The 27,831-nt window shown below is 38.7% G+C and overlaps 1 protein-coding gene across 2 annotated transcripts in view; it reads right to left on the bottom strand.

Annotated features, from left to right (window-relative positions):
- AMPH (amphiphysin) overlaps positions 1 to 27,831 on the bottom strand; it is a 103,102-nt gene that overhangs the window by 57,688 nt on the left and 17,583 nt on the right. For both annotated transcript variants that reach the window (XM_052698971.1, XM_052698970.1), the window contains exon 2: positions 1,985 to 2,065. In XM_052698971.1, the coding sequence (XP_052554931.1) occupies positions 1,985 to 2,065 (81 nt within the window). The remainder of the gene's footprint in view (positions 1 to 1,984; positions 2,066 to 27,831) is intronic.

The raw sequence follows: 27,831 nt of genomic DNA on the forward strand, positions 1-27,831 counted from the left end.
GAATCTTTGCATTCCCAGTCAGTTGGATATCAAAGCATAGGTAAAACTATGAAAACTTAAGCAATTTATTTGGGGTACCTGGTAGAAACAGTGTTCTTACAGCATTTTTTTCCCCTTTGTATTTGAGGAATAGAGCAAAACAGGATTATTTGAGAGCAAGACTAGCAGAACACAGCAGCATGCATGATTAGGTTAATAAATGTACACACGATCTTTCATTTGTTATGCCACTGAATCTAACCTTTACTGCATGTGTCACTCAGTTGAGTTGTAGTATTTCCTTCAGCACTCATTCCTTGCCCATTTCCTACCGTGGCCCCAAGTCATATCTGCATTCAGATTTAACATCAATTCAGCTCCTATGGAGTCCTTGACTGCTTATTCCTGTCTCTCAGTACTTCAAAGAAGGAGGAAATAAAAATGAAGAAATGCTAAGTTCCTCCTTAGCCCTTGGCAAGAGTTTCAGCTGAAAAACAACATTACAGAAAATTCTTGGTAGAGAATAGAAGAAACACACACTTGAAACATAATTTTGCTGATAATGACTTTTTTTCCTCTTTCATCTCTTCTTTTTTAATTGACTCAGAAGCTGCATCTAAAAATACAACCCACAGAATTCTATTTTTTTCATGGGGATACTCCAGCTGCTCCTCTCCAATCCAGTAAGAGCCTTACAGATGCACCTTATTTCTAATAACACAGTTACTAGCTGTGCAAACATCTGTGTTATTGAAAACAATGATAAGCCACAAGATGAGAAAAATCAGAAAGAAAGAAAGAAATCCTCTATTGATATCTCAGCAGATTTGGAAAAGAGGAAGGTGAAGAAAAGGGAAAATACAGGGCTTCAAAGCTTCTGAATGCTTTTTCAGCCTTATTAAATCCCAGTATCTACCTGACCTTAGCAAAACTGAGGAAAGAACCACTCTCCTCAGAGAAACAGCTTCTTTTACTTCCCAGTATCATCATTTCAGAGGAAGAATGAGCTACATAGTCCAGTTAGTCCTCGAGCCTCCCTGTCCTTCTAGAGATTGGAAAATAACTGTAAGTCACTGTAAGATGCAGAAGGGTTAATCAGAGTCTGAGCAGAGAGATTTCAGGATTTGTCTTTATACAAAAAAGGACAGAAAGGCATGTGGTAGATTGGACTGAGTCAGTGTAGAAATTGCAAACACTACTATGAACCAACTTTTATGTCATGTAATTTTTGTGGGAGTAGTTCTCTCACTCTTCGATGGTTTTTACATATGAGCTCTGAAAGATAGCTCATGAAGGCTACTGATACCTCTGTACATACTTGCATAACAAGATTATTTTCTTGCTGACATTAACACCCTGGAGCTAAAAACCCCATCCAAAAAAGTGAGGAGCAATTGAAGTTAGACTTCAGGACTGCATTGGGAGTATATAATGAACTGTTCAGGGAAACTCAATTAGTATGTATGTATTTACAACATTAAGAGCAGTCCTGCTGCCCTGTAGTGCATCATCAACACTGCCACCACAGCTCTCACCATCCCTCCACTAGTGGGGAGTATGACAACACACAGCAGTCTACAACTGTTCAGCTATTCGCTTAATATAATACCAGTTTTACTACACTACACCACTGATGAAAACAATCCACAACATGAAACCAAGGAAACAAATCATTTTCTTTGTCAGAAGGCAACTACAAAGCAGTATCAAATTGAGGTTAGGTTCTGTTCTAAATCACACTGTTGAAAACATGCTGACACTCCAATGAATCCCGATGGCATGATGGGATTATGAATTATTAGAATATGCTTATCTAATATGAATGTATTACATGTTTGTATGCAGAAATGCAACTAATTTTTTTTTTTTTTTTAAATTTCAGAACAAAATCTTACACTCATGATTGAAAGCATTTTCTTTCACCTGTTACCCTTCACCATCTTCTTCAAAATCAGCAAGTTAAAATACACTGCATCCTTCTTAAGAAACCAAGGAAGTAACTGACCTCTTGTCGTTTGAAATTTTGAACGTATTCTTCAAACTGTTCATCCTTTGTTTCATCTGCTTTTCCTAGTTTTTGAAGTACCTACGTTGGGAAAGACAAAAACAGATCAGTATTAGTGTCACAAAACAAAAATGCTGTTACATTCAACACTTTTGTTCCTTCTGTGAGGCTGAAATTGCGTTTCACTTTGTTGAAGTGCTGCACGCACCACTGTTTACAAAGTTTACCTGAGAAACCAAAAATCAAAAATGGTGACTACAGGCAAAGCAAAATATGTTGTGTGCACGAGCAGAAATATACTTGGTGAGGGCAGGTATGTGTTACTATACTTCAAAGTATGGAGTTTCTTGGAGGAGGGTGTATGTTGGTTTTGTTTCTTTCCTTTTCCTTTATTATTATTATTTTGTTCTAAATAAACCTACTTTTCCTTCAGCAAAAAATCCCAGGGTCTCAAAGCAAGAAAAAATTAGATAAATTTGCTGTCACTTCAAGTTCTCTTCCCGTGCAGTTAGACTAAAAAATCAAGTCATATTTTTTGACTGTTTATGGCTCATTACGTCCAATGGTACTAACGCTATCCTTAGCTGCATGATTTTCAGCATTAAATGAGAATAAAGAATTGTGAGGCATGTTTAAAACTTCTATTGTTTCATATTTACCATCCTCATTAATTCAGGAGTTGACTGTCATCTGTTAAATAATGAATACATTGCAGTATGTCAGCAACAAAGGTTATTCATGTGATAGCAATCTCAAAAATAAATTGAACCGCTAAACTTTATACAGTGCTAAACTACAAAAAATATATTATGATATTAAATCACACCATTGCAAAGCCATTTTAACACTGAAGATTTGCATATAAAGGAAAATAGATTTTACCCTTGTTAAAAAAAAGCACCCAAGCTTCATAGAACACTGCCAGAGGAATAAACCATCTCAGAGAGTGATATTGAGTTTGCTCTCCCAAGACAAAGCAACCAACTTTTCTATTTTCACAGAAAAGGCAAGCAAACAAACAAACAAAACAAATCAAACAACAACAATCAACGTAAAAAATCCACACTAGCTGATACCATGAATAAACATATAAACAGCCCCAGTCCTGGCATACTTTGTGTCATTTCATTTGAATTTAAACTCCAGTCTGCCTGGAGCCGTAAAAGCCAGAATGCACAAAGGTGCAGAGAGCATTGCTATCATGGAAACCAGAGTTAAAGATGATCAAAAAGCTGATGCAATGTGACCTGTGCACCCAGCATGTGGGACTTCAAGGGAGTTTTGACGTTTGTACAGCAGAAAGAAAGAATGAAATCAGAAAAAGAAAAAAAAAAAAAAGATTTTTTCTGACCATAGTCATGTTTTAAGTTTTCATTCCCATGGCTCATTTGGGCATTTTGGCTTGCTTTTAAGTCCCCAAGATCTCACGTGTTCTCATCACCAACCCTTTTATAAAACAAGTATAACAGTCAGCTTTACAGAGGAATCATTTAATTTAACATTTCAAATAATCACAGAAGTACCCATTGCTCGCTGTCACCAGTGAGTCCAACAGTATGCCCCCAGCTGCAGCGTGGCTTTGATCTGCACCAAATGGCTCCCTGACAATTGCATGTTTGCTTTCAAAGTGCTGGCTGCCAGGTAAACCCCCTCACTGAATCAAGACATTCAAGCTGTGTGCACAGGAACAAGTAGTGGGCACATTAATTAGAGTCAGAGAGATTCATAGCATATGTAACAAACCAGGGCAAAAAAACTTGTCGTGATAAATTCTTTTATCTTTATATTCACAGCACACATTTATGTCTCCAAATGGATGCTCGGGCCCAATAGCACAAGGCTTAAACAACCAACCCCTTACAGAATTTCTGCGTTGTTTTACTCTCATCTCTGAATTTTAAATTCTTCCTATTTTCAGCTACGTAGATGAAAGTAAGCTGGAGTAAGAGATGGTGTTAGAAGCTGGCTTCTGCAAACAAGCAGAAGAACCAAAGCTGTTGCTGAGAATCTCATGGCCCAGAAGGGCTAGAATGAGACATGGACTCAGAGAGTCCAGGATAGGTAGCTAGTGCACTTTTTTTCTTAGCATGCCCACACAGAGAAAGAATGTTTAGGACTAGGTTTCAGAACACCCATCAATGAACAGCCTATATTATTGAAAAGTATATAGAGAAAAATAAAAGTTGAAGAAGCAGATGTGAACTGGAGATGTTGTACCGAGGGACATGGGTTAGTAGGAAATATCAGTGATAGATGGGCGGTTGGACTGGATGATCTTAGAGGTCTTTTCCAACCTTGGTGGTCCTATGATTCTGTGAATCTCATGAAACATTCTACAGTCAACTGTTCTGTAGTTTTCTGAAGAACGCTTAAAATATTTGGTAAACTTGACCTCCGTATCTAAAAAGAAAATAGGCAAAAATGTTGCACACATTTCATTTAATTAGCAGAACTTGAAACAGTTGCTCTGTTTTTTCCTGATTTAACTGTAATTTACAAATGTGATACTATACGGTCCACACGATGCACTGAACTGTGCTAGGGATCTAAAATGTATTAGTATTGGTATTGAGAATGAAGGCAAAAGCTAAATTTGGTCTGATGGTAAACCTTGATTCTGTTGAATGAATACATGTACTGATTAGTGGTCTGGTAATACGGTATTGAGACAGATAAATGACAGATTCAATACACATAATTTGTGTAAGTACATCAACCATATCTGATGCCATTTATTAATATTTTCATTTGCATATTTCCATGTGAGGACGTTGCAACTTCAGTTACCATTTTGGAAAACATGAGACTTGACAATTTCCATTTTAAGTCATTTAAGCACTTTCATATACCAAAATCAATAAATTTCAGATCTATGAAGATCTGAACTGCTAGGAAAAAAAAGCGGCAATAATTGGCTGATCTTGAATTAAAATGATGAATTCTGTAAGGACTGTGAAGTAAATATTGCTAAGTGTCTCCAACATGTCAAAGAAAGGACATTAATATAATAGAAAAACTTACTGATAGGATTGAGTACACTTGATTATATTGAAATCTCATATCTTGTGGCAAGGATGACAGTGTTATAATAGCTGCTGAGGCAGTCATTCTGAAGGGCTTATCCATCCTTCTTTACAGAAGTTTCCCAAACTATGGTACTGCAGGGAAGGGGAGGGAAATAGTGATTTTCAGATCTGAACCAACGCTAATAAGGAGCTGTGATACTCTTAAAGAACAACCAACATGTTCCAAACCACTTAAGGTGTAAAGACAGGTTTGCTCAGATAGGAATACCCAAGACAAGTCTTCATCAGAAATTCTCAGGACTTAAAAGCTTGAAAACATTAAGATAATCTAACTTGCCAAAAGTACTCTTAAGTAAGGATATTACAGAACAACCCCAGCAAAACAAACACTTTTGACTTAAAGACCAAAAGTCACTGCCTTACATCTTTTGAGAGCAGCAAATGGCTCAGGACCTCAGCAGAAGCAAACTCATGCACCTACATCACAGTTCTACAGCACTGCTTTAAACTTAACATTTTTCTCTTCTACAACCTGTAAAAGAAACACCAAGGCAAATGGACAAATAGTACATGCCATAGCAAAGAATGCCCTCCTAATACCCGAGTTAAATCTCCTCTCTTTCAGTTTAAACCCAATGCCCCTTGCCCTGTTTCTACCTTCTTTGATAAAGAATCTTTCCTTTAGGCTCCTTTATGTACCAGAGGGCCACAATGAGCTCTCCCCTGAGCCTTCTCCATACAGAACAATCCTCACCCTTCTTTGATCACTCTCTCTTCTTCCTCCGTTACCTGCAGTCTGGATCATTATCATTACTTACTGTAAGAAATGATGACATGATGACACTTAGTTCAGGTTTTCAGGTCAATGCTAGCTGATCTGTAGTTATCACTCTATTTGTCCCTGCATACTTACAGTATTTATGATGCAGAGAGAATTCCTGATCATTCAACATTCTGCAGTCAATTCTCATTGCTGTGCAATGTATGTTGTATCTCTATTATTGTATTTCCATTTGTTTCCCTGTCCCCTGTTAGGGCTTGTCTTATACCGGGTATAATAGCCCTTATTTACCCACCACCTCCAGTTAAATTTTACTGCTGAAGTCTGGATGTGGTGGATCACGTAGTAGAAGATAAGCCTCAAAGCAAACTGCAATTTGGGAAAATATATTTAGTGGAGGAATGCAACTTCACCACTGCTGTCCTAATAGATGACAATTTCTGCTGCATGGAGACAAAAAGAAAAGTCATATACTGAACGTCACTAATACATGAGATATGGCCTAAGAGATGGAAGTGGAACCAAGTGCTCACCAGGATGGAAGAGCACGAAAAGTACTCTACAGGTCAGACTAAGTACCTGTATGACCTACCAACCCCTCTCCGGCCTTCCCAGGAGAAGATACTTAGGGAGGATACAAAGCAATTGTGCAGTGGCAATTCTGAACATCCTTGCAGAACCTAGCAAACTGTTTCAATCATCTTCTGGTGTGGTGTCTTCAGGTTTTAAATCCCTGCTGGATTTTTCCTAATGACAGTCCTGTCCTTGTTAAAGTCAGGTTAGGGATTTGCTGTTTGCATGAATATCCACTTTCTCATGGCAGCTTTTCTTTTGCTAATTTTACGTCAGATTTTGTTTGCTGGTGCTTTGAGTGCTGTAAAATACTACAATATATAGAAGTAATTATGTAACAAATGGGAAGAATGCTAAATAATAACCAGACAAGCCTAAAATGCTATGATATGTTCTCTGAAATGAAATTGAAAGAGGGAAATGTGATATTTCTACACAGCCTGAATGACAAATGTGAACATTATGCTATGAGAAGTGATTATAACAACTTTTCTGCAAATTACAGAATCTAACTGTACATCATTGACCAGATCATGTTAAAAAGCTCTAGAGAGGGCTGCAAAATAAACACCATAATTCTTTTCACAGTAACACCACAGACAGACTTCTACATCAGCCCTCAGTCATTATGGTTAAAGCCAGAAAGTGCTCTACAGAGAGCACAGACCTGCACATTGCAGTGCAGCACAGTGCTAGACCGTTTCTCACTAATCGTTCCTTCTTGCACTCAGAAAACTTGCTGTACTGTAACTATGCACCTTTGCAACATTTAACATGATGGGTGGCTATTGTTCTGCCTAAGTGGATTGTGTGAGGTTGAGCAGTACAGCTTAGCTGGTCCGTAGGAATTTAAGGAGACTGAAAGACAAACTTTGGAGTTCTGGAGGCTTGTTTTGCTGGTGAGAAAAGAAGAAATGTTAAGAGCAGTGGCAAAGCGTTGCTAAGGACTTTTTCCTGCTTGTCTCTGGGGACTTGCATGGAGTTTAATGCTATAAACCCTCCCAGCTGGAAGGGTGGCTCATCACTCTCCATATGTGTTCTGAAAGGTATGCATACCTACTGAAAGTGAAAGCCAAGCACAGCACACCTGCAGTGTACTTAAAAGGTTAAACTCTGGAGAGGCAAGCCATGGAACTAGTTTTCCTGTGTGCTCCATGCAACCAGCCTAACAGGGAAGGGCATCCAGGTAGAGAACGTGGGAAGGGGCATGGTGGATGAGCTTCATGGGAGGCAGTTTAAAGAGAAAAACAAAATAGAAAGAAAGGTTAGAAAAAAAAAAAGCGGGAGAAAAAAAAGTAAGAAACCAAATGAGGAATTAAAAGGAAAGCATTACATCAAAGGTAACCTATAACAGAAAAATGAACATTGAGAAGCTGTGAGTTTGATATTTCATTTATTGCTCACTTTACCACTGAGGAACTGAAGTACAGTAAGAGCAAGTAACTTCTTCACCAACTTCAGAGAAAGTTAGTTACAGAAGGGTAGCAAATGCAGACAAGCATCTTAACTTCTTGGCCTTCCTCCTATGAGGAGGAGTTTCTTACTACAGAAATTTGCTGTGTTTAGACCTGTACAGAATAAAAGAGGAAGAGAGAACAAAAAGACAATATGTATGCCCTTCTCCAGCTATTGATGTTTGTATTTCTTGAAAAGATTGATCACTTCTTTGGTTGAACAGGAGCTAAATTTAACTGTCTGCACAATTAGCAATAAAGTCCTTGGCTGAATTTCCACATCCTTTACTGCATCCCACATAAATAAAAGTACTGCTCTGCTGAATTAATAAAGCATCCTGTCAGTTGCTATTACTTCTGCCTAAACTTACTCATCTAGTTGAAAGTACTTGGACAAGTATTTCAGACCTGTAGGTCCTATCTGTACATCCAGGCCATGGACATTTTATTTCCCTCTTCCTTACCAGCTCCTTCACTTCCCTGTTCCCTTATGTTTTATCCTCTACACCTTCTATTGAGCAGGTATTTTCCTTTAGTGCACACTCTACAATAAGTACTAACAAGAAACACTTCCCACTCTGACAACCATTCACTCAGCTCATGTTATAACTTCATTTTATCAGTCCTCTATTCACTTTTTCCCCTATTTGGGCTGCAAACTTTTCAAAGCAGAGAGTATCTGACACTTTCCTTTCACTGTACTGAAGACAAGGCAGTACTTATCTTGATTTGCTTGAAGATCCTACACAAAACCCCATGATTTTACAACTTATCTTCCAATTTAAATTTACCCAGTGACCAGCTAGTTATTTCACTATTTACTTGAAAATTCTGGTCCTCAGAAACTATGAGAAAAAAGTTAAAGCAGCCATTCAGAACTTTTTTTCATCGGATTTTCAAAGCATAAGAAGTAGCATCAAACCAGCTGTAGAAGAATTACTATTCACAACAATTTAATGATCCAAATATGTTAAAAAAAAAAAAAGGAGTAGAATGCCTATAAACAACTTTCTTTTTTCCCCAAAACTAATTTTTGAGCTCCTGCAAATAGAACATTGAAATCAACTACAGTGACATTCAGTGAAAAATTATTTATTCTGGAAAAAGCTGCAATACAACTAAAAAACCTGTCTTCTGTACAACAGTGCTACTGAAGCTCACCCTTGCACATGGAAATTTGTTTACCCTACTGTAGTCCTTAGCAGCAGCATTCTGTTATCTCTAAACTAATTAAGCTTTTCCTGGGTCCAGAAGAAAGATTTCAAAGATAAAATTGCAATTTATCTGTGGTTAGCTCAATTCTGCTTTCATATTTATGCACTTAAATTCTACCTTGAAAAAGACAACTTTGTCCTTTACAGACTCAGAATTGTTGCTCTGGATTCATTGCAGCCAGTATTTAATGATGTTTTATCTGTCTGTCTAATGGCAGTCAAATAAAAAATAATCAAGCAAAAAGCTTTTCAGTAACAAAGCCAAAATAAAGATCACGTTCAATACGACAGACCTTGAATTTAAAAACGCACAGGCATTCTTCCCCTGTCTAGTTCAACTGGATATATATATAGCAGATTCCTATTTTATTCTTTTTAGCTCTGATGGTATGCTTTCAGTGGATCAAAGAATTCATAAAGAAACTTGCCTTCCACTTTAAGTAATGATGCTCTTCAGGTTATTTCCCATTATACTTGCATTGCAGTACCTGATTTTCTGTACTTATTTCCAAGAGTCAAGAACAACAATTTCTACTGGTTTTGATTAAACTCACCGAACAGAACCAACTTATAACAAGAGAAATGGATTTTGACATTAAATAGATAAAGTTAGTATTAAAACATAATGTCTCCACAGCAGGTTTATATTAAATCTGTAAATTCCATTCAATAACTTTACAGGCATCTCCAGGTTAATTCCAATTAAAAAAAAAGGCAAATAAAGGTCAATTTACAAGAGAACGTGACTTCTAAAATCTGGACAAAGGACCAGAGAAAAAGTTTCAAAAATTAATAAATTTTCTGCAAAGGGAAAGGCAAAAAAAATGCTTAAGAGAGATATTTCATTTTGACACAATGTGCTTTTCTATCCGCTGTCTGCAAGATCAGGAGAAATGGCTCCATTTCCCACTCTGCAGTAAGATTCAATCCACATTCCTAGGCCTCGAATGACAAAAACATCCGTGACCACAGCCATGATGGCAGAAGCAAAAGCTCAGCCATTCTGACATGGGTAATAATGGAGCTCACAGGTTTCTCATTGTGCAGCTAGTTAACAGGTGAACTTACTTTCCTTTCATTGTTACATATGCAAGGCTAGTCATGTTTTTGTATCTTACCCCTTTGGCTGCTAAATTAATCCATATGCTGAATGCAGCAATACAGCTGCCTAAACCTGACTGCCTCCTCCAGTCTGAGCTGTGGCACTTTCACAGATATTCTTACTCCTTGATAAAGGAGTTGTCTGAGGCTAAACAAAATGCTAACCTTTGGTCCAGCACAGAAGTGCAGTTATTGTCTACCCAGAGGCTCCTTGATGCCCAGTCAAGACAGGATTTCCTTGTTGAAGGCTCAGAGCAATCTTCACTACAGGACTGAGAGTAAAACCCTTGGAAGCAAAATCAAGAGTTCCCACCACTGTTTGGTGGCTTGCCAGCAGAATATCTCACCACCTGTTAGATAGTTTCATGTCATGCCACACATAGCAATGAAGAACACGAAGAACATTTCACCTCATACTTTGCAAAACATTTGCCAGGTTGATGCTCATCTGTGGAGGAATTCACTGTTTCTTCATGAAGCACGAATACATTGCAAGCTAATTGCAATTTTAGCAAGCTAAATACCAGTGAAGTGCCTGACAGGGCAGCATTTGCTAATGAGTTACTTTTCATCTTGTGCCAAAGCTTTCTGCTCCATCCTCATCCAAAGCAAGAGGAAGTGACCTGATACTTCCAGGTGAATTCACTCCCCTGTAGGTGGAATGATAATTAGGTCTCCATTCCCAATAATTGAGAAAATTATGTCCCAGGTATATGAAAAACTAGATAAATCCCATAGACTTATTCTTGAAACTTGAAAACTCAGGAAATCATTTATGTTACCCAGGCATTTCTTTCATTCGTTTTTTCAAAACAGCTTTTTCAAAAACTCACTGATTCATGAGAGAATTATTTTACTTATTGAAAGAACCTGAGGGCATTTCATAACAATCACAAATTCCCCAAGACAAGCTTTATAAAAATTACAACTAACCTAGCATAACGTGGTAGCTTTGACTAGCACAATACTAGTAAATACTTCCGAAAAGTTACCAGCTTCTCCCATCTCATGGTATTTTAGAGTTATTCAACATTTTTGCATTACTCATGGTCAAAAAACCTAAAGTATTCTGAAGGAGCTCATCTTACATAGCATTTTTGTACATTTCTCATTGATAGCAGCTAAGGATAAGCTTGTTCTCAGGAGTTTATGTGCATCATTTCTTCATGCTCATCCCAAGTCATGGTCACCGGGTACTTGAAATGATTTAGACATTATTTCAGAACCAAGGAAGAAAATAACCACACTGATGCAGATAACTGAGGTTGGAGAAATAGTACAAATTAAACTGGACTTTAAAATGACAGGCAAAAGTTAAAGAAGGCTCTAAATTAATGCCAGTGTTAGCAAGGTCTACAAGCCACGGTAGCATAAAATGCTCACATTTTGACATCTAGATTTTGCTTGAGATGCTGCAAGCAAACACGGCCCCACTCTCTCCTGCAAGATTTAGGGATGAGACCCCAGAATTAGCCCTTTCCCTGGCAACTCCCCTGGACATAGCTCAGAGCTGCTGAGCATGGAAACTGGTGTGTTTTGCTTGGATCCACAGCACACAGAGCACAGTTAGGCCCACTTTGCAATGAAGTTCTTTCTTTGCCAAGCAAACAGCAGTCCTGTTCTATTCTACTTGGCAAAATCAACAGATTTAAGAGCTCCCTAATAGATACAGTTTCCATGCAAAAAGTTGTCAGGAAAAGTCAGCATATCTCCGAATGACAGAGAAGAAATGGCAGAAAAGAACACTACTTTTCCAAAGCCCTCACAGTGAGAGGTGCTCCTGAAGTCCCCACTCAACTGCAGTCACATTCTTATATCTTTTAGTGGTCTTTATTTGTATAAACAACGAGCCAGAGGACAATGCCAGCATGATCAACGTGAATGAACTCAGAATTTGGTAAAAATACATTTTCAATACATTGAGAGGGATAAAAAAAAAAAATCACAAAGTGATAGGAAATATAGAAAATTACACTTCCAGAGCTCCCATGAATATAATTCTCCCTCAGCAACAACAACTGAACTAAAGAACTAGAAAAGCATGTGTGAGAGAGTACAAATACATGTAAGGGGCCAATCTTGATTATTACACTGGTGTGATTAGACTTGGGAATCTGAATATGTGAGAGAAAGAGGTAGGATTAGTTTCTCTCTCACTTCCAGAAATAAAATGATGCATATGGCAGTGACTGCTTAATACTGTCTATCATAGCTACTCAAGCTGTCACAGTTCTTATAGCAAGAAATTAAAATTCAGTTTAAAGATCCTGGAGCAAAATAAGGAAATCAGAACTTGCTGTGGATAATTCTGTAAGTGTGTGGCATGATTAGATTTATTGATTCATTTCTTAATCAAATACTATCCTTGAAATTTTCAGCTGTGTAAAATAGCTTCTGCAGTGTGTAATTTCTTAACAAAGACATTTTTAAAATGATTTTTCTTACATTATTTCATAAGGAATGCTTTTCACAAATTGAACCATAACGGCAAGCAGAACTATAGGCATTTATAAATACAAACGTAACCTCTGGCTGCAGCTAACAGATGAGAAATGCACCACATCCATACCATTTTGTTCAGGTATACAAAGAGTATGTCTAGGAATGCAGATGTATTAATCACCCAAAGGTAATGAAAGAGGCTACAAGTACTTCAGGAAACACATAATACTCTTGGTTGTCTTTAAAAAAATCCTGGTTTTTTATTTAAATGTTTAGAGACATAGTTTATGACTAAGGAAGATCAGTCCATGCATAGTAATAGCAGAGGAGCTTGTTTAATGCAGTAACTGAAATTGTAAGGCCAAATATCTCACAGGCTGCTGAGATATATATTTCAGATAACTTCAAGGTTCACCTGACTGAGCAAGATCATAGTTTTAATCACACAGTACCCTTCAGTGTCTGTGGGATTAACAGTAGAAGACATTGAATATGGGCTGCCAAGCTACACTGAAGAGATGGCTATAAAAAGACAAAAAAGAGAGGACTTGCACCTGTCCTATGTTGGGCAAATTATTTTTCTGCACGTGATGCTAAATTATTATAATAAAGGAGCATTATAGACCTCCTCCTGATCCAAAATACCTATATAAGTACCTGTGCTTCCATCCATGTCTCAGCTCTTTCTTGAAGCTGAATTCTACTGTCCAGCTTATTTCATGCAAGATGTACTTGAAGAGAGCAGCTCCCAGGAAGACTATGGTTTCCAGGGAAATAAATGATCATATTAAGAACGTTCTCATCTACTATTGCAGTAAAATAATACGCTAACTGATTTAATACACTCCACAGCACAAGGTCCAAAACAGCTGACAATTACAAGCCGTGAAAGTTGTTCAATGTTTTCCTCTTTTACAGTTTACCTGAGCAAAATTATAAAATTCATACCAAATTGTGTACTGTAAGATTCAGTCTATTAAATTTTTCCTAATGCTCATCTCAGAGTACAGACAATGAGATTGATAAGAGTGTTAAAAAAAACCAGTGTGTTGTGGGGATTAGGGGAGGAAAAGAAAATAAAAAAAATAATGCTATGAGTCAAAGGGATCGTGACATACCCTTTATCCAATTGTGTTTAAGGGGCAAAGTCCCTTCTTGTACTTGGAAACTTGCAAGTTGCTTATTCTGCAGCTGGTTTGTATCCTTAAACTGTGGAGAAGAGATTTTAAGAAGCTGTCAGTTAAGCTTTTTCTCCATGAGGGAAAATGTACTCAATCGTTAGTGTTATAATTAGTTTGGGCTTCACCAAATTAACTAATCCCGACCTTGTTCATGAATTGTAACTACTGCTGCAGTTCTCTGGCTCCCACTTTCCTTCTAAATAAGCAGCAGCATCTGCTGCCTTTCGGCAGAGAATGTCTTTTCCACTCAGAAGAACAACAAGTATTCTAGCAGTAATAAAATGTTTGTCTTTGCAAATATTGGAGTGGAGCCACTGTACTGACTTCCAGTCACAGGAGAAGTTTATCATTAAACAGCTTACTTTTACAAGATTAAACTGTACTGTAAGTCATCATTCTAGAGCAAGATATTTGTATCACCACTTTTCTACCTCGCATGCCTATGATGCTCACTTTAACTGCAGTGCTGCAAGCCTGCACAAGGAATGCAGGGAATGAGGCATCCATGGACAATATACCTACACAGACACAAAAATATGTATATATATTTGGGTGTGTATGTATAATTTTGTAAATATAGAAATACATGTACATGCACGGTATATATGTAGCTGAGACCAGGACAGCATTTGTGCAGTAGATCTCCCAATCAACTCCACTGATGGTGCTTGTGGATGAAACAAAACTGTGGGAGTGCTCTGGGAGCACAACTCCCAGCCTCACACAGGTGTTCAATTCATGGGATTAGAGTTAACCTAAATTTAAAACAAACCAACAAGAACTCCAGACCTCTTCCTCCCCGCTCCCTTAAAAAACTCAAACCAAACCAAAGCAACACAAAACAAACAGAGCGGAGTGCCGGGTCGTCCACACTTGCTGTTTTGATCCAGAAACACATCCTTATCAGTTCTCATTCCTCTCGTGTTAGCCTCAAGGAAACTGATAAAGCCAAATTGACTGCACTGTATGCCAGCTTATTCCAAATGGGAGAGTTCTGTGGTCTCTTCAAGAGTCAGTGTCTCCCACATCTGAGTGGTTTGTCATAAATTAATATCAGTTGATGTAGTACATCTGATTGAAGATTTGATCCCCTGAGTCTCATGTACTTCAGGAATATCTAACCTTATGGGATTTGTTAGTTAGCTTATTTTAATCTTAAGACTCCTTGAAAAATATTTTTACTTCAAAAATTTTCCACCAATGCAATCATAAAGTACCAGTCAATCCATTAAACTAAGCAAAAAGGGTTTTGTTGTTTTTTTTTTTAATCTACCTAAATTTTCCAAGTTTAATCAGACTTTCACAATGTGAAGAACTCAGTTTGGACTGAGATCTGAGCCATGATATTAAGGAAATCATTATCATGTACCACACACAAACCTCTTCTGACTTCATAAATGTTGCAGGAAAATAAAGCAGGAAAAGCTTTATTTGATACATATTATATACTCAAGCAATCAGCTGTCTTAATTCATAATAACTATCCCAGAGGCAAGAGAGAAACACCTTGAATTATTTTATGATCTATCCTGTTGCCACTGAAGTTAAAAAGCACAGAATATCCTGAGTTGGAAGGGATCTACAAGGATCATCAAGTACAGCTCCTGGGTCCACAATGGAACACCCAAAACTCAAATCCTTTGTCTGAGAGTGTTGCTCAAACGCTCCTTGAGCTCCAGCAGCTCAGGGCCATAATCACTGCAATGCACACCTCCCCTGGCACAGCTCCATGCCATTCCCTCTGCCCTGTTGCTGTCACACAGAGCAGAGCTGCAGCCACCATCAGGCCTCCCATCAGCTCCTCTGCTCTGGGCTGAGCAAAGCAAGGCACCTTAGGTGCTCCTTGCCCTCCAGACCCTTTCCTATCATGCAGACCTCCTATGGACGCTCTCTATGTTGGATGTTGCTTGCCAACTGGCAGGGCAAAGACATGCAGAAGTGTCTCTGCATGAGAACTTCCACCAAACTGAAAAAAGAGAAATTAAAATTGAGCCACCTGGATCAGAAATGTCTTCTGCTTCTGATCTAGAGGAGCTTGTTGAGCCCTCAGGCTCCCCTTCTGCTGTTCCCCCAGGATAGCATCAAGGAACAGCTTGGGATGATGCTGCAGCAGCATGGATAAAGGAAGAAAAGGATTCTCTAACTTTTTCTGATGAAGAGGAAATCAAACTTTTACCTCATACTTCTTCTGAAAAGACCAAAGACAAAGCCAGCATCTTCTCAGCCCTCAGCTTTCCAGAGAAACTCTATGACTGGTTGAAAGCGACCAATTTAAGATGATTTTGTGGGGTCACAGTGGAATCTGCGTCATCCTCAATGAAGAAATGCTGAAGGTACAAGTACTGGGAAGGAAAGGACCTTTGAGAGTTTTTCAGTCTGAAAACACGAAAAGCTTAATTAGTCAGCTTAATCTGTATGGATTCCCCCTGTACTGCCCCAGTTGCACCAGCAGTTCTCCCCAGGCACACGCAGGGGATGGACCAGCACCCTAGAATGGGATGCACTGCAGACAGCAGGGGCAGCAGCACCAGTTACAGCTTCATAAATTGAGAGGTCATAGATAGATAGTCTGGAAGGATGTTTGAGGAATAAACATTTTCTGTTGTCAGGTCCTTTTACTTATTTAACAATTCTGCAAATAAAGTGTTTGAATAATAAACTAGGCAGATGTAATGTGGCATGATAAAGTTTTAGCAAAAAGAAGATGTCTGTATGAGTGTTCCTGGTCTTCTAATGCCCCCTCCATTGTAATGTCTATGTGACTCATACTAATTCATCCATGTGATGTTCATTACTGTTATGATTCCTACAGCACTGCAGGAAAGGTGAAGAAAATGAAAGGAAGTGGTTTTTTGAGGCATTTCCAGGCTGTGAAACAGTGCTAAGGCAAAGAAAGCTCATGAAATGAACCTAAATGAAAGGTTGCCTAAATAATGATGCTACTCCTATCAGGATAACTCTTTTGTTAGGTAGCCCACTTGCTTCTGTTTGTGAAGACTAAAGGCTCTACAAGAAAACTTCATAATACGCGAATTAATAAGAGGACAGAGGAAATATTAAAAGGAACAAAGCTAGGAATAAAAATTATGTATGTCTTTGAATGTTGAATTTGATGCACTATATATATATATATATTACATATACTGTGATTGATAACTGCAATGGAAATCCTGGATGCTGCAAGAAACTGTATTAGCTATTCAGTAGATGCCATTGTTTCCTCAAATTTAAATTAATCCCAGTACTTCAGCTGGTTGCTAGGAGCCCATTGGAGATGCTACATTTTCACACAAGTACCAAAGCTAAATCTTGTTAGTCCCAGGCACTGATCACAGCATGTTTTTTCCTAGGAGGAAGAATAATCTCAAGTTCTTACATTCTACCTTTCTTAACTTCCTTCTCCATTTACCAGTTGATATATTCTTCTCTCCCCGTTCTCAGCTGTTGTCAGTGTTGCTACGCACTGGGAAACACTTGCTACATCCCTCAAAAGGAAACTGCATTTCAGTAGTGCCTGACATGGATTCTGCATGAAACACAGTGGTCCTCATGGATGATAAAAGAATGTAAATGCAGAGTTACGCGATTAATGTGAAACTGTGTGATTAAGTGCAAGCCAGTGTGATTAACAGAGCTGCAACACATCAGTCCTCTGCTTTCTCTTTCCATAATTAACTTAATTGATTCTAAATTTGTTTCAAAATTAGGATGACACTATTTAAAGCATTTTTCAGACTCAAAGTACCGTGTTGGTACAGCATTTCTTTTTCTAATCTCCAGCTATTTACTATTTTGCTTCAAAATAAATATGCACCCATGAATGCTTAAAGATCTCTCACAGTGACACAGTAGCTGATTCCAGGGGAAAACGCTGCATGTGGGTTACAACATTTGGCTAAATATAGATGCTTCAGAGATTCTGGGGTCACGTTAAGAGAAAAATTAGATTTACCAGAGTGATACAACATTCCTTATGAATATGGACGAGGAAGGATTTTTATTATCCAGTATGACAGTGGCATTTGTAAGCACATGAAATGCATTAAAAATCTGCAAAACGGATGAAAAAAATTCTCAAACCCTGGAGCAGATGGGAAAGAATCCAGCTTGGTTGCTCAGAAATCAAGTAGTTAGACTTGCTCTGCTCAGAGAAAAAAAACCTCTAAAAATCACTTATCCTGAGGAAGAGTCAGGCCCAAAGCACTGTTTCTTATAGCCACCTTCCTCTGTTCATCAGTGGGAAAGCATGGGCAGGTCACAAAAAGGTTACATGGCTGCTGCAGGCAATAGAGAGCACAGCCCTGCCTTCCTCACTCACGCAGCTTGAGTCAGAGCTCGCTCTGTTTCTCAAAACCACTGCAGGCTCCAGCCGTTGTGTAACAGCCCCAGCAACCTTCCTGTGCAGCAACCCGCTCCTCTGAATGGCAGCACCTGAGGATGAATATTAACGGCCTGAAACAACAGATAGAGAGTGGAGTTTTCAGTGGAGAAAACACCAGAAATAAAAGGGAGATCTCAAGAGCTGTCTTGTTATTTATTTATTTTAAACAATGTCAGACTCTTGAAAAATGAAGGACTCATGACCGTGCAACTGCACAGCATCTCAACAAGTAAATCACAGCAATGAAAGACATGCAGGTGAGAACAATTTACTGCAGAATGGAAGAGCTTGCTTCCTTGGCAGCATCAAGAGGCCTTAAATGTATGAGGAGTCACAGCAAGATTTTGCAAAAATGCAAGCTTTACCACAAGAATGTGCGCTTCAATTAAAGCAGAATTAATTTACAACTTCCTGAAGGGAGGTTGTGATGAAAAAGGGTCTGGCCTCTTCTCCCAAATAGTAGGACCCAAGGAAATGGCCAGAAGTTGTACCAGAGGAGGTTTAGGTTGGACATTAGGAGAAACTTTTTCTCTCAAAGGGTGGTCAGGCACTGGAATGGCTGCCCAGGGAGGTGGTGGAGTCGCCGTCCCTGGCAGTGTTCAAGAGGTGCCTGGATGAGGAGCTGCGAGAGGTGGCTTAGTGCTTGTGGTACTGGGAATGGGAGGGTGGCTGGACTGGATGATCTTGCAGGTCGTTTCCAACCTTGCGATTCTATGATTCTATGATTCAAAGATTTTCATAATTATAGATAGTCTTTGCATTTGGGTACACAACCGCTGCAAGACTGGACCCTGTCCCCAGAGGATCCCCTTCTGGAAGAAACAGTTCCCATGCTGTCCTACCTGCAGGGCAGCTGCTGGCCATGTGCTGCTGTGAAGTGCAGTGCATGTGCAAGGATGTGCTGAACAACCCCTGGGAAATCTGCTAGTCTTTGCTCAGGGCGGATTCCCCATGACTCCCACATCTCCACATGAAAAAAAGTTAAACAGAGTTGGATTTTCAAAGCTTGAAGTCCATCAGTTCTTTTAAAGAACAAGATCAATAATAATAACAATCTCAAAAATAATTGTGTGTAAACTTTGATTAAAAAAAACCACAATTAATTTCTAGCATAGACTGGAGCCTGGAAAAGTCAGGAATAACTGACTGTAAGTCAGGATAACTTAAAAAGCCATCAGAGTAAAATCAAATGGTTATCAGAAAGGAATCAATCAAGTAATCAAGAAACAAAAATGCAGCATCTAACTCCCCTGCCAGGATAACTTAGATGAGAATTTGAGTCAGCCATAGGGGAATTTTTCCTGTTGCACAGGAAGGAGTCTTACACAAATTCAAGAGAAGCATGTTTTCCATTATAAAATAATAATTTTATAATGGAAATGGTGCATAAAATACATAGCATTAACTTTACAACATTCTACCCACAAATCTAAGAAATATAATTTCTACCCACACAATCATACAATTAGAACCCGTTAATTACACTGAAATTATTTATCTTCTGAGCAGATATTACATTCCAAAAAGATGCCAGTAAAGATGACAAAAGAAAGAGATGAACTCTGGAAGACAAACAGGTGCTCACAGAGCCAAGGCTTAATGGCTCAAAGTTAAGTTGCAGTAATAAATATTTAGGAATGAAATTGAGCACCACACAGATGAAAGTGCCTGGGTATAGGAAGGAAAACTCACCTTTGGATAAGCTGGAATCCTTTATCAAATCCAAAACCTATAAAACCTTTTGCCAGTTTCCTAGGCCACGAGATAAATTACCCTCAAAAGGATTTCGGAATCTGCTGCAGTAAGATTTACTGGAGCTAACCAAACACACCGACAAAAATGAATAAATAAATAGCCTCGAGCACAGAGATGTTGAAAAGATTGGTCTGAACCCAGCAAACCCATCATGTCCATTTAAACACCTCCTTCTGAAACAAACAAACAAACACAAATGTTCTACTGTGAGAAACCATCTTTCCTCTGCATCATATCACAACAAGCTAGGAATCTCATACACAGCTTTCATGTCGATGAACAGCCTTAGCAACCTCTGTGATATGAAAGGTAATCAGAATTCAGCTTTTCCAAGTTAATGCTTCATACCCTGCATAACTTGAAGACTTAGATTTTCCCAAATATTGCAGATAAGCTGTGTATCAGGAGAAGGTGGTGCATTTGTGTGGCAAGGGACACATCACCAGAACCTCTGGCTCCCACTTTCTACATGCACAGCGCTGAGATTTCTCACTTGCTTGCAGGTCCTAGTTTTCCTTTTGCAGTCATAGTTCCCCATTTCTCATTTTGTGAAGGACTACTGAGTACCACAGATCAACTATAAATACACTATCCCTTATAAGGGAAATAATAGCAAAAAAATAAATTCCCCTTCCCTAAAACACAAGGATGAAGCAGTTTTCATTAATTGAAGAGACACAATGGACGTGGTTCTGCCCTGCAGTTCCAACCCACATTGCTTCAGTGCAGTTATTACTCATCTTTTTTCTGCAGGATCCAGAGAGTCTGATCGCTGTGTGCTGCACAAAGAGGTCATTCCATTGGCATCTTCAAATTTTAGCTGGAAATTGAGGTGAGAGCTGAGTAATTCCAGGATGAAGATTTTCTGAGAAGAACTAATCTGCTCAGCTCTCCATTTTTATGCACATTTTAATGCAAGAAACTGAGCAAGAAGTTCCTACAACCAAGGAAAATCAAAATTCACCAATCAAACCCAGGGATGATTTTTTTCTTGTCTGTCTAAAATGATGGCTCTTTTGAAAACCAATTCCGCGTGAGCTGACCTTCTATTCAGTAAATCTTGCTACCATGTGATTAAAGCCCATTATAAAAATATTTATCCTTATTTAGCAGAACAATTTCCGACGCATTTCAAGAAGGGAGTCTATTTATGTCGAGCTTTAGAACACAATTATTATACCTCCCTTTGTTAGATTTGCTGCGCCAAGGGAATTGGGTTATATTTTACATTAAGGTTACCCATAGACTTTAAGAAAGAGATCCTGTCTGAAAAATCTGTTCTATCATCAATGACAGCACGAACTTGTTTTAATTCTTACATTTTGGGTTGCGTATGCCAAGCTATCAGACCAGGGATTTTTTTTTTTTTTTTTTTTTTTGATTGTAAATTGAAAAGCTTTATTCGTGAGAAGTCTGGCAAACAACTGTGCATCTGTTCAGTTGTTTTTCCCTGTTGAACAAAAAGGGCTTTTAGTAAATGAATATTTTTCACAAGCAAGGGTTTGCAGCTTTGCTTCTGTTCCTCTGCAAGATACTTTGCTGACTCACCAAGTCCCTGAGCAAGGTGAGTCCTGCCAGAGCCAGCTCAAGGAATGGCTGAGCATGAGAATGAAAATGCTTGTTTGTTGTCATTGCTTGAGGAAACTGTGGGAAGCAGCATGCTGCCAGAAAGTAAATGTATGAGCAGCTGAGTTTAGCTGAATGCCCCCACTGGAGGTCACCTGCTTCTTAGTTTTAGTACAGCTCAGGGGAGCACCAGGAAACACCTCTATGCAGAGCCTCCACACACATATGTACCCCAGTGACCTACAGGGTGGAACAAGTACGCTGGTTTTTGGCAAGAACACAGAGTATTTTCTTCCTGGGGCGGGGGGGAAAAGTACAGACAGTACTGTTAGCATATGCAGTATTCCATTTATGCTCACCCATTATCTGAGTGCTGGGTCTTCGTATTTTAAAAAATAATAAAATAAACCCTCCTAAATTCATTTTTGCTATTGCAAGGCCAGATTGGTGCAGAAAATTACAATCCAAGAATATCTCAATTTTGAAAAACCTTCATATAGTTTGATATTTTAATTATCATGCTGTCAAATGTCTAAACTTGTTTGACTTAAAGGATCTGGAAGCTGTTGCAGCAAGGGAAGGAGGCAGATACAAAAGCTAAATGAATGCCAGATGGTTTATCACAAAACATAAGTGTAGGGGTGTGCAGAGACACCAGGCTGGGTGGGTTTGCGTAGCTTTGCAAGAGCAGCAGCTCCATCCTAGTAAAATCTCAGCTCTGGTGGGCATGCTCCCATGGCCCCATGGCTCTTGGAGCTGTACCTTTGGTACCTCTATGTAGTGCTGTGTCTTTTTTCCCCACAAAGGTACAATTGATAACCAATTTGGTTGAATATTGGCTATAGAAGCACTTGAAGAAATGAAGGGCGATTTTGAAAACAGAGGAAACCTTAGCCAGATACAAACTACATGGGGAAACTCATGGTGGCTTTTTCTGCTGTAGCAGGATTGAGGAAATAATGATGGGCTTTTAGCTAAGTAACCTTTGCTAAGGCAGGAAGTCATCTTTCAGAAAGCCCTTAAGGGTAAAATGCAGTCAGATTTCTTCTGTGCATCATGCTTTTAGTGCTGGAAATCCCACTGATAACAAACAGGCAGTGTGCAGAGTTACATCAGGATTTTCCGTCCTATTATAAATACTCCCGAGCAAAACTGCATCAAGTCCCCGAGGTAAATCATGAGAGAAAACAACAAAATTAGTCAGCATTTTTGAAACAAGTTTTTCTCCCAAATTAAACACACATATCGACACTAGTGAGCAACGTGCAAACACGCTGTTCAGCTCTGCTCAGTTTCCTTTCAGTCTCTTTTGTTTGTCTGTTATTCTGTCACAGCATCTCCATGATTTTTGGCCCTTAGTCCAACTCTTTCTTTCCTGTCTCTCTATTGAGTTTTCTCCCTAGCTCACCACCTTGGTCATCTTTTCTACCTCCACCTGAAACCTTACCACACAGTCTTGACACTTTGCTCAGGACTAAATGCTCCATTTTTTATCTCTTATACTTGGTTTAAATTCGAAGGAAAATTTCATCAATATTGAATATATAAATATTCTGCTTTTTACTAATAATTTATTTAAATTACAGGATAATTATTTTTATACCTATCATAGAATCACCAAGGTTGGAAAAGACCTAAAAGATCATCCAGTCCAACCATTCACCTATTACCAATAGCTCCCACCAAACCATGTCCCTCAACACAACATCCAGTCTTTGTGACTGGATAGTCACCTGTGTGACTATTTCAAGTATTTTTAAAACAAAAAAGTAAATCAGTTTTAAAGCTCTGGTTATGGACAAGCTAGTAAGTGACCAAGTAATAAATAACTTGAAGGAATTGAAATCTGTTCAAAATCACAATGCAAGAAGATAATCAGATCACATTCAGAAACATGATTGCCATCAGAATAGTTAATTTCACTGTAATCAGACACCTGCTCACATTTTGGTGTTGCCATTCCCACCCACTCAGGGAGCTCCTTACAGTCACAGCAGTGCCCATCAGCCTCTTAGAACTGGGAATTGCTCCTGTGCTTATGCAGCAGAGGTACGTTGGTTCATATTCATAAGCCTTTCCTGCAAATAAATACCAGGAAGCTCTTATTTTTGCAAGAATAATGTTCAATCTGGTTTACTTTCAGAAGGAAGATAGAGTTTTACTGCTTCTCTTGCTGTGCATCTCTCGCCATAGGGCCAAACAACCCCTACATTTTTGGACAAAATGATGAAAGCAACTATAAAAGAAAATGGCTTCAGTGCCTCCACACTGTACACAGTATTCTTGATATTGCTAACAGCAGCAAATAATAGTGATAAATCTGGAAATTGCTTTAAAAACTGTGATGAAAAATTTCAACAAAAATCTGCATTACTTTTTTATTTCATACATCATTCCCTTTTTTTCCCCAGCTCTGATTAAATAAGATCATATCTCAGAGCTCTCTATCTGAACTAATCAGACCTCAAAAGGTCATGTCTGCCTGTTTATTGCACTTCCAAATCCTCAGTAGCAACATACAGCTTCTACTCTTCATTAACAAGTTATGAAGCACTAATTGCTAGTTAGCCATGTGAAATGCTTATTAGTAGTATACAAATCAATAGCAGCTAGGAAAAAAAAAACAAAAACACTCATTTAAAAATGCTTTGATTTACTTGTATCAGATATTGTCTATCTCAAGATTTTATTACCTCTCCATTTAATAGCATAAATTGGTCCTCAAAAAACATTTTTTCCTTAAATATAACTGCAACATAAATACATAAGAACATCTAAGCCTGTTCAGAGTAAACTATAAAAATACTGCTGTTCTTTTAAGTTTGGACTATGAACAGTTTGTATTAATTAACATTTTACATATAATTACATTTACAATATGAGAAATGAATCTTTTATGAGTAATTTATATGCAGTTCCTTCACATGCTTACTCCATGTAAGCAAAAATTATTCAACAGGAGCACAGCAAGGTGAGAAGAATTCTTCATAGGGCACTGCATCTCAACTCTGAAGATGCAAGATAGCATGGAGAAGAGGGTACAGAAAGCAATCCAACCTATCATTCACATTTACGTAATTTCAGATAATTGCTTTTCTCTCTTGAGAATTTATGGACACTGTGAGCCAATAGTATAAAAATGCAAGCTTTTTCTCAGTAGAGAAGCATTATACTAACCAGAATCATCAAAAACCAACACAACTCAGGACTGATCTGTTCAATCCCACACTGGAAGAAGCTTTCAAAAAGAGGAATTTCAGTTTGTGTTTTCTTACTTGCCTAACGGCAGTTTTCCTCAGTGTGAACAAAGGATACAGCTATCACAGAATGGCCAGGATTGGAGGGGACCTCAAGGAGGGTGAATCTCCAACCCCCCGCCTCATGCAGGGCCACCAACCTCCCCTTTAATAACAGCTCAGGCTGCCCAGGGCCCCATCCAACCTGGCCTTGAACACCTCCAGGGATGGATGGGACATCCACAGCCTCTCTGGGCAGCTGTTCCAGCACCTCACCACTCTCTGTAAAGAATTTACCCCTGACATGCAATCAGGCACAATGCAGAGGCATGCAGAGCTACTTCAGCAAGCCCACAGACGAGAAGCGTGGAGCCCCATCACCACAGCTTATGGCCAACTCAAATATCACCCTTTTTGGAATGAGAAACAAAACAAAAGAAACAAAACTGAAATGCAAACCCAAGTAGATAGTAAGAAGGTGTTCCTGGAAATACCGCCCTTGGACTCCTGTGCTTGCTGTGCACAAGGTCACCAAGAACCACCCATTCTTCTGAAAACAAGTAAGCACGAGACTACTGAACATTAAATTATGCCATGAAATTATCTGAAGAGAGTTACAAAAAGTGTATTTATAATATAAACCTGCTAGGGATTCCTCAATGCATGCAGAACATTGGATGCTTGAAAGCACTTGGAAAAACACTGATGGCAAGGGGCCAGATGATTCAGTGTTGTGATGCCAGGTAGAGAGAGCATATGACATGGAGAAGGCTTGGAAGGTGACCCTCTCCTCTTCTGTTTGTCTCCACAGACAACCAGCTGGTGTTTTATACTCCTGGTTTCAGACACCAGAGAGCCACAACAACACAGGTAGAGCCGAATACCTGAGTTACCACTCACTGAATGGCTGTGCTGATACAATATCTGTACGTTAAAAAGGATCTATTCCTCCTGTTTCTACTGACACCTGAACAGTTTTGGCTAAGAATGGAAAGAAAACACAGATGAACCAAATTAATAAATATCTGAAACATCTGAACAGAAATACAGTATTCCCCAAACTTCTGGCAAATTCTCATCACTTAGCAGAGAAAGAATCTGAGAGAGAAAGAATCTGAGAGAATGTGCTATTCTGATCATAACAAATCTTAATTTGAAAATATCCATATACATGGTTGTTTCAAGATTTCTATTATTCATCTTGTTTAAATTCCTTTTGATATTAAGAAGAAAAGAGCTGAAGAGAAAGCAAGAAGTGCTGTATTCTGTGTTGTAAATTAACACTTCTGATTAGGTTTCACTCCACAGCAACACAAGACTCAGTGCTTCCATACAAACCGTTGCTTTATACCTACACTACTCAGAGTGATTTTTCTAGTTATGTTAACTATTTCCATCTGATTTTTATCATGGCATTTTTATTCAATCTCATTTCCCATTCAGGAAGATGTCAATAGAATTACAGGAATGACAGAAGGATTTCATAATAGGTATGTGGGAATTGAACCTCACTCAGAGGGTGCATGAATTAGCAAGACCATAAGGGAGTCAGCAGTTAGCATACCAAGTCCATAAACAAGCTGGAACTGGGAAAACGTTTTAGTTCAATGCTGGAGCAGTTTTGCTAGTGGAGATCACAGATGCTCACCATCTTCCAGCATGAAGTTTGCTAGGCTGGTCACCTGTAACCACATAACTCCACTCTGGTTCAACAGAGAGGCGTAGGTATTTCAGAGCAATGTGAGGCTCATTGCAGGCGTGTGTTTAGTTACCCATCAGAGTTCTCCTCAGTTTGTTTCATGGCCTTTACAACAAGGGCAGTATTTGATCAGTAGATGTCTCACTCAGCTGTCTGTGTCTACAGCTCACACTAGTAGGTGCATCCTGTTCCTGATGACTACACATCTGGATTCATCAAAACTAAAATGTGTTCCCTGGGTTCCTAACTTCACAACTGAGGATTAAGAACAACACTGTGAGCAATCAACAATTAATTCATTCCAGCCTTGGCAGAAGATGATAGTTTTCAATACTGAAAGTCGAGAAAAAAATTATGCTCAAAATAAATAATTAAGAACTCTCTTGGGCTTCTGAGGTGGAGCCTGACTCTAGAAACAATTCCTGGATGCACCACCACGCCTGGTGCCTTCTGCACATTCAAAGGACAGTTAGAGCAGGGCAGTACAATATCAGGCTTGAAGTAATTTCTTTCCATTTGTCTCCCCTTGCAATTAAGCCACAGCTAGAATCTGACTCACAGTCCAGATACTGCAAACAGATTGCTACTAGCAGAGCAACACTTGCTTTGCTTTGTGAAAAAAGGAATCTAACTGCATGACACCTACAAACTCCTCAGCCTGGCTTGTAACTGGAGAGATTGCTTCTAGCATATAACATCTTCAGGCTGGAAATTTCCTTTTGGAACCTCCCAGTGCCCTGAAGAGGTTCTGAAAGTCAAATCTTGAGACCAGTGTTTTTTGCTGTGCCACAACAGATCAACTTCTCTAGCTTGCATAGTGACAAGTACTGAGACACATTAATACTGTTAACAGAGCAAAATCTGTTAAGAAATACATTACTAAACTGTCTCCAAATGACAGAGATCCTAAATGACAGACTATTTTATGTTCTATTTTTTCCATTTTTTTTTTCCATAGAAGAGAAAGCTACAGTCTCCCCATTGTTGTTCACAAATCTGCACTAACAGGAGACAACAAAAGAAATACTGTAAGCTCAGAAAAAGCCAGACAAGTTAAAAAATATTTAACTAAGTTTCCAGTAGGCATTAATGATTCCAGTGGCTCACATTTTATCTAAAATAGCAAAAATCACAAATATATAAATATTTATGGACCAGCTTTTGCAACTTGTCATGTTCTAGTACAGACCTTCATTAACCAACCACAACAGAGGTTTAAGGAAAGAAAAAAACAAAGCTGCAGAAAAACAGAAGATACAACAGTCCCCTTTCCATGCTCTATTGTGCATTTTATATATGCCCAAATAGCAGGATTTTATTTCTTTCCATATAATATCATCTTAGAGAATTCAAATCATATCTAGATACCCTTCAAGTCAAATCACACCTCGTGAACGAAAATTTTCGAGTTGTGTGACAGTGAAATTTTACATATATG

The sequence above is a fragment of the Tympanuchus pallidicinctus genome, unplaced genomic scaffold (assembly GCF_026119805.1).
Source record: "Tympanuchus pallidicinctus isolate F22 unplaced genomic scaffold, pur_lepc_1.0 scaffold34, whole genome shotgun sequence".
Lineage (NCBI taxonomy): Eukaryota > Metazoa > Chordata > Aves > Galliformes > Phasianidae > Tympanuchus > Tympanuchus pallidicinctus.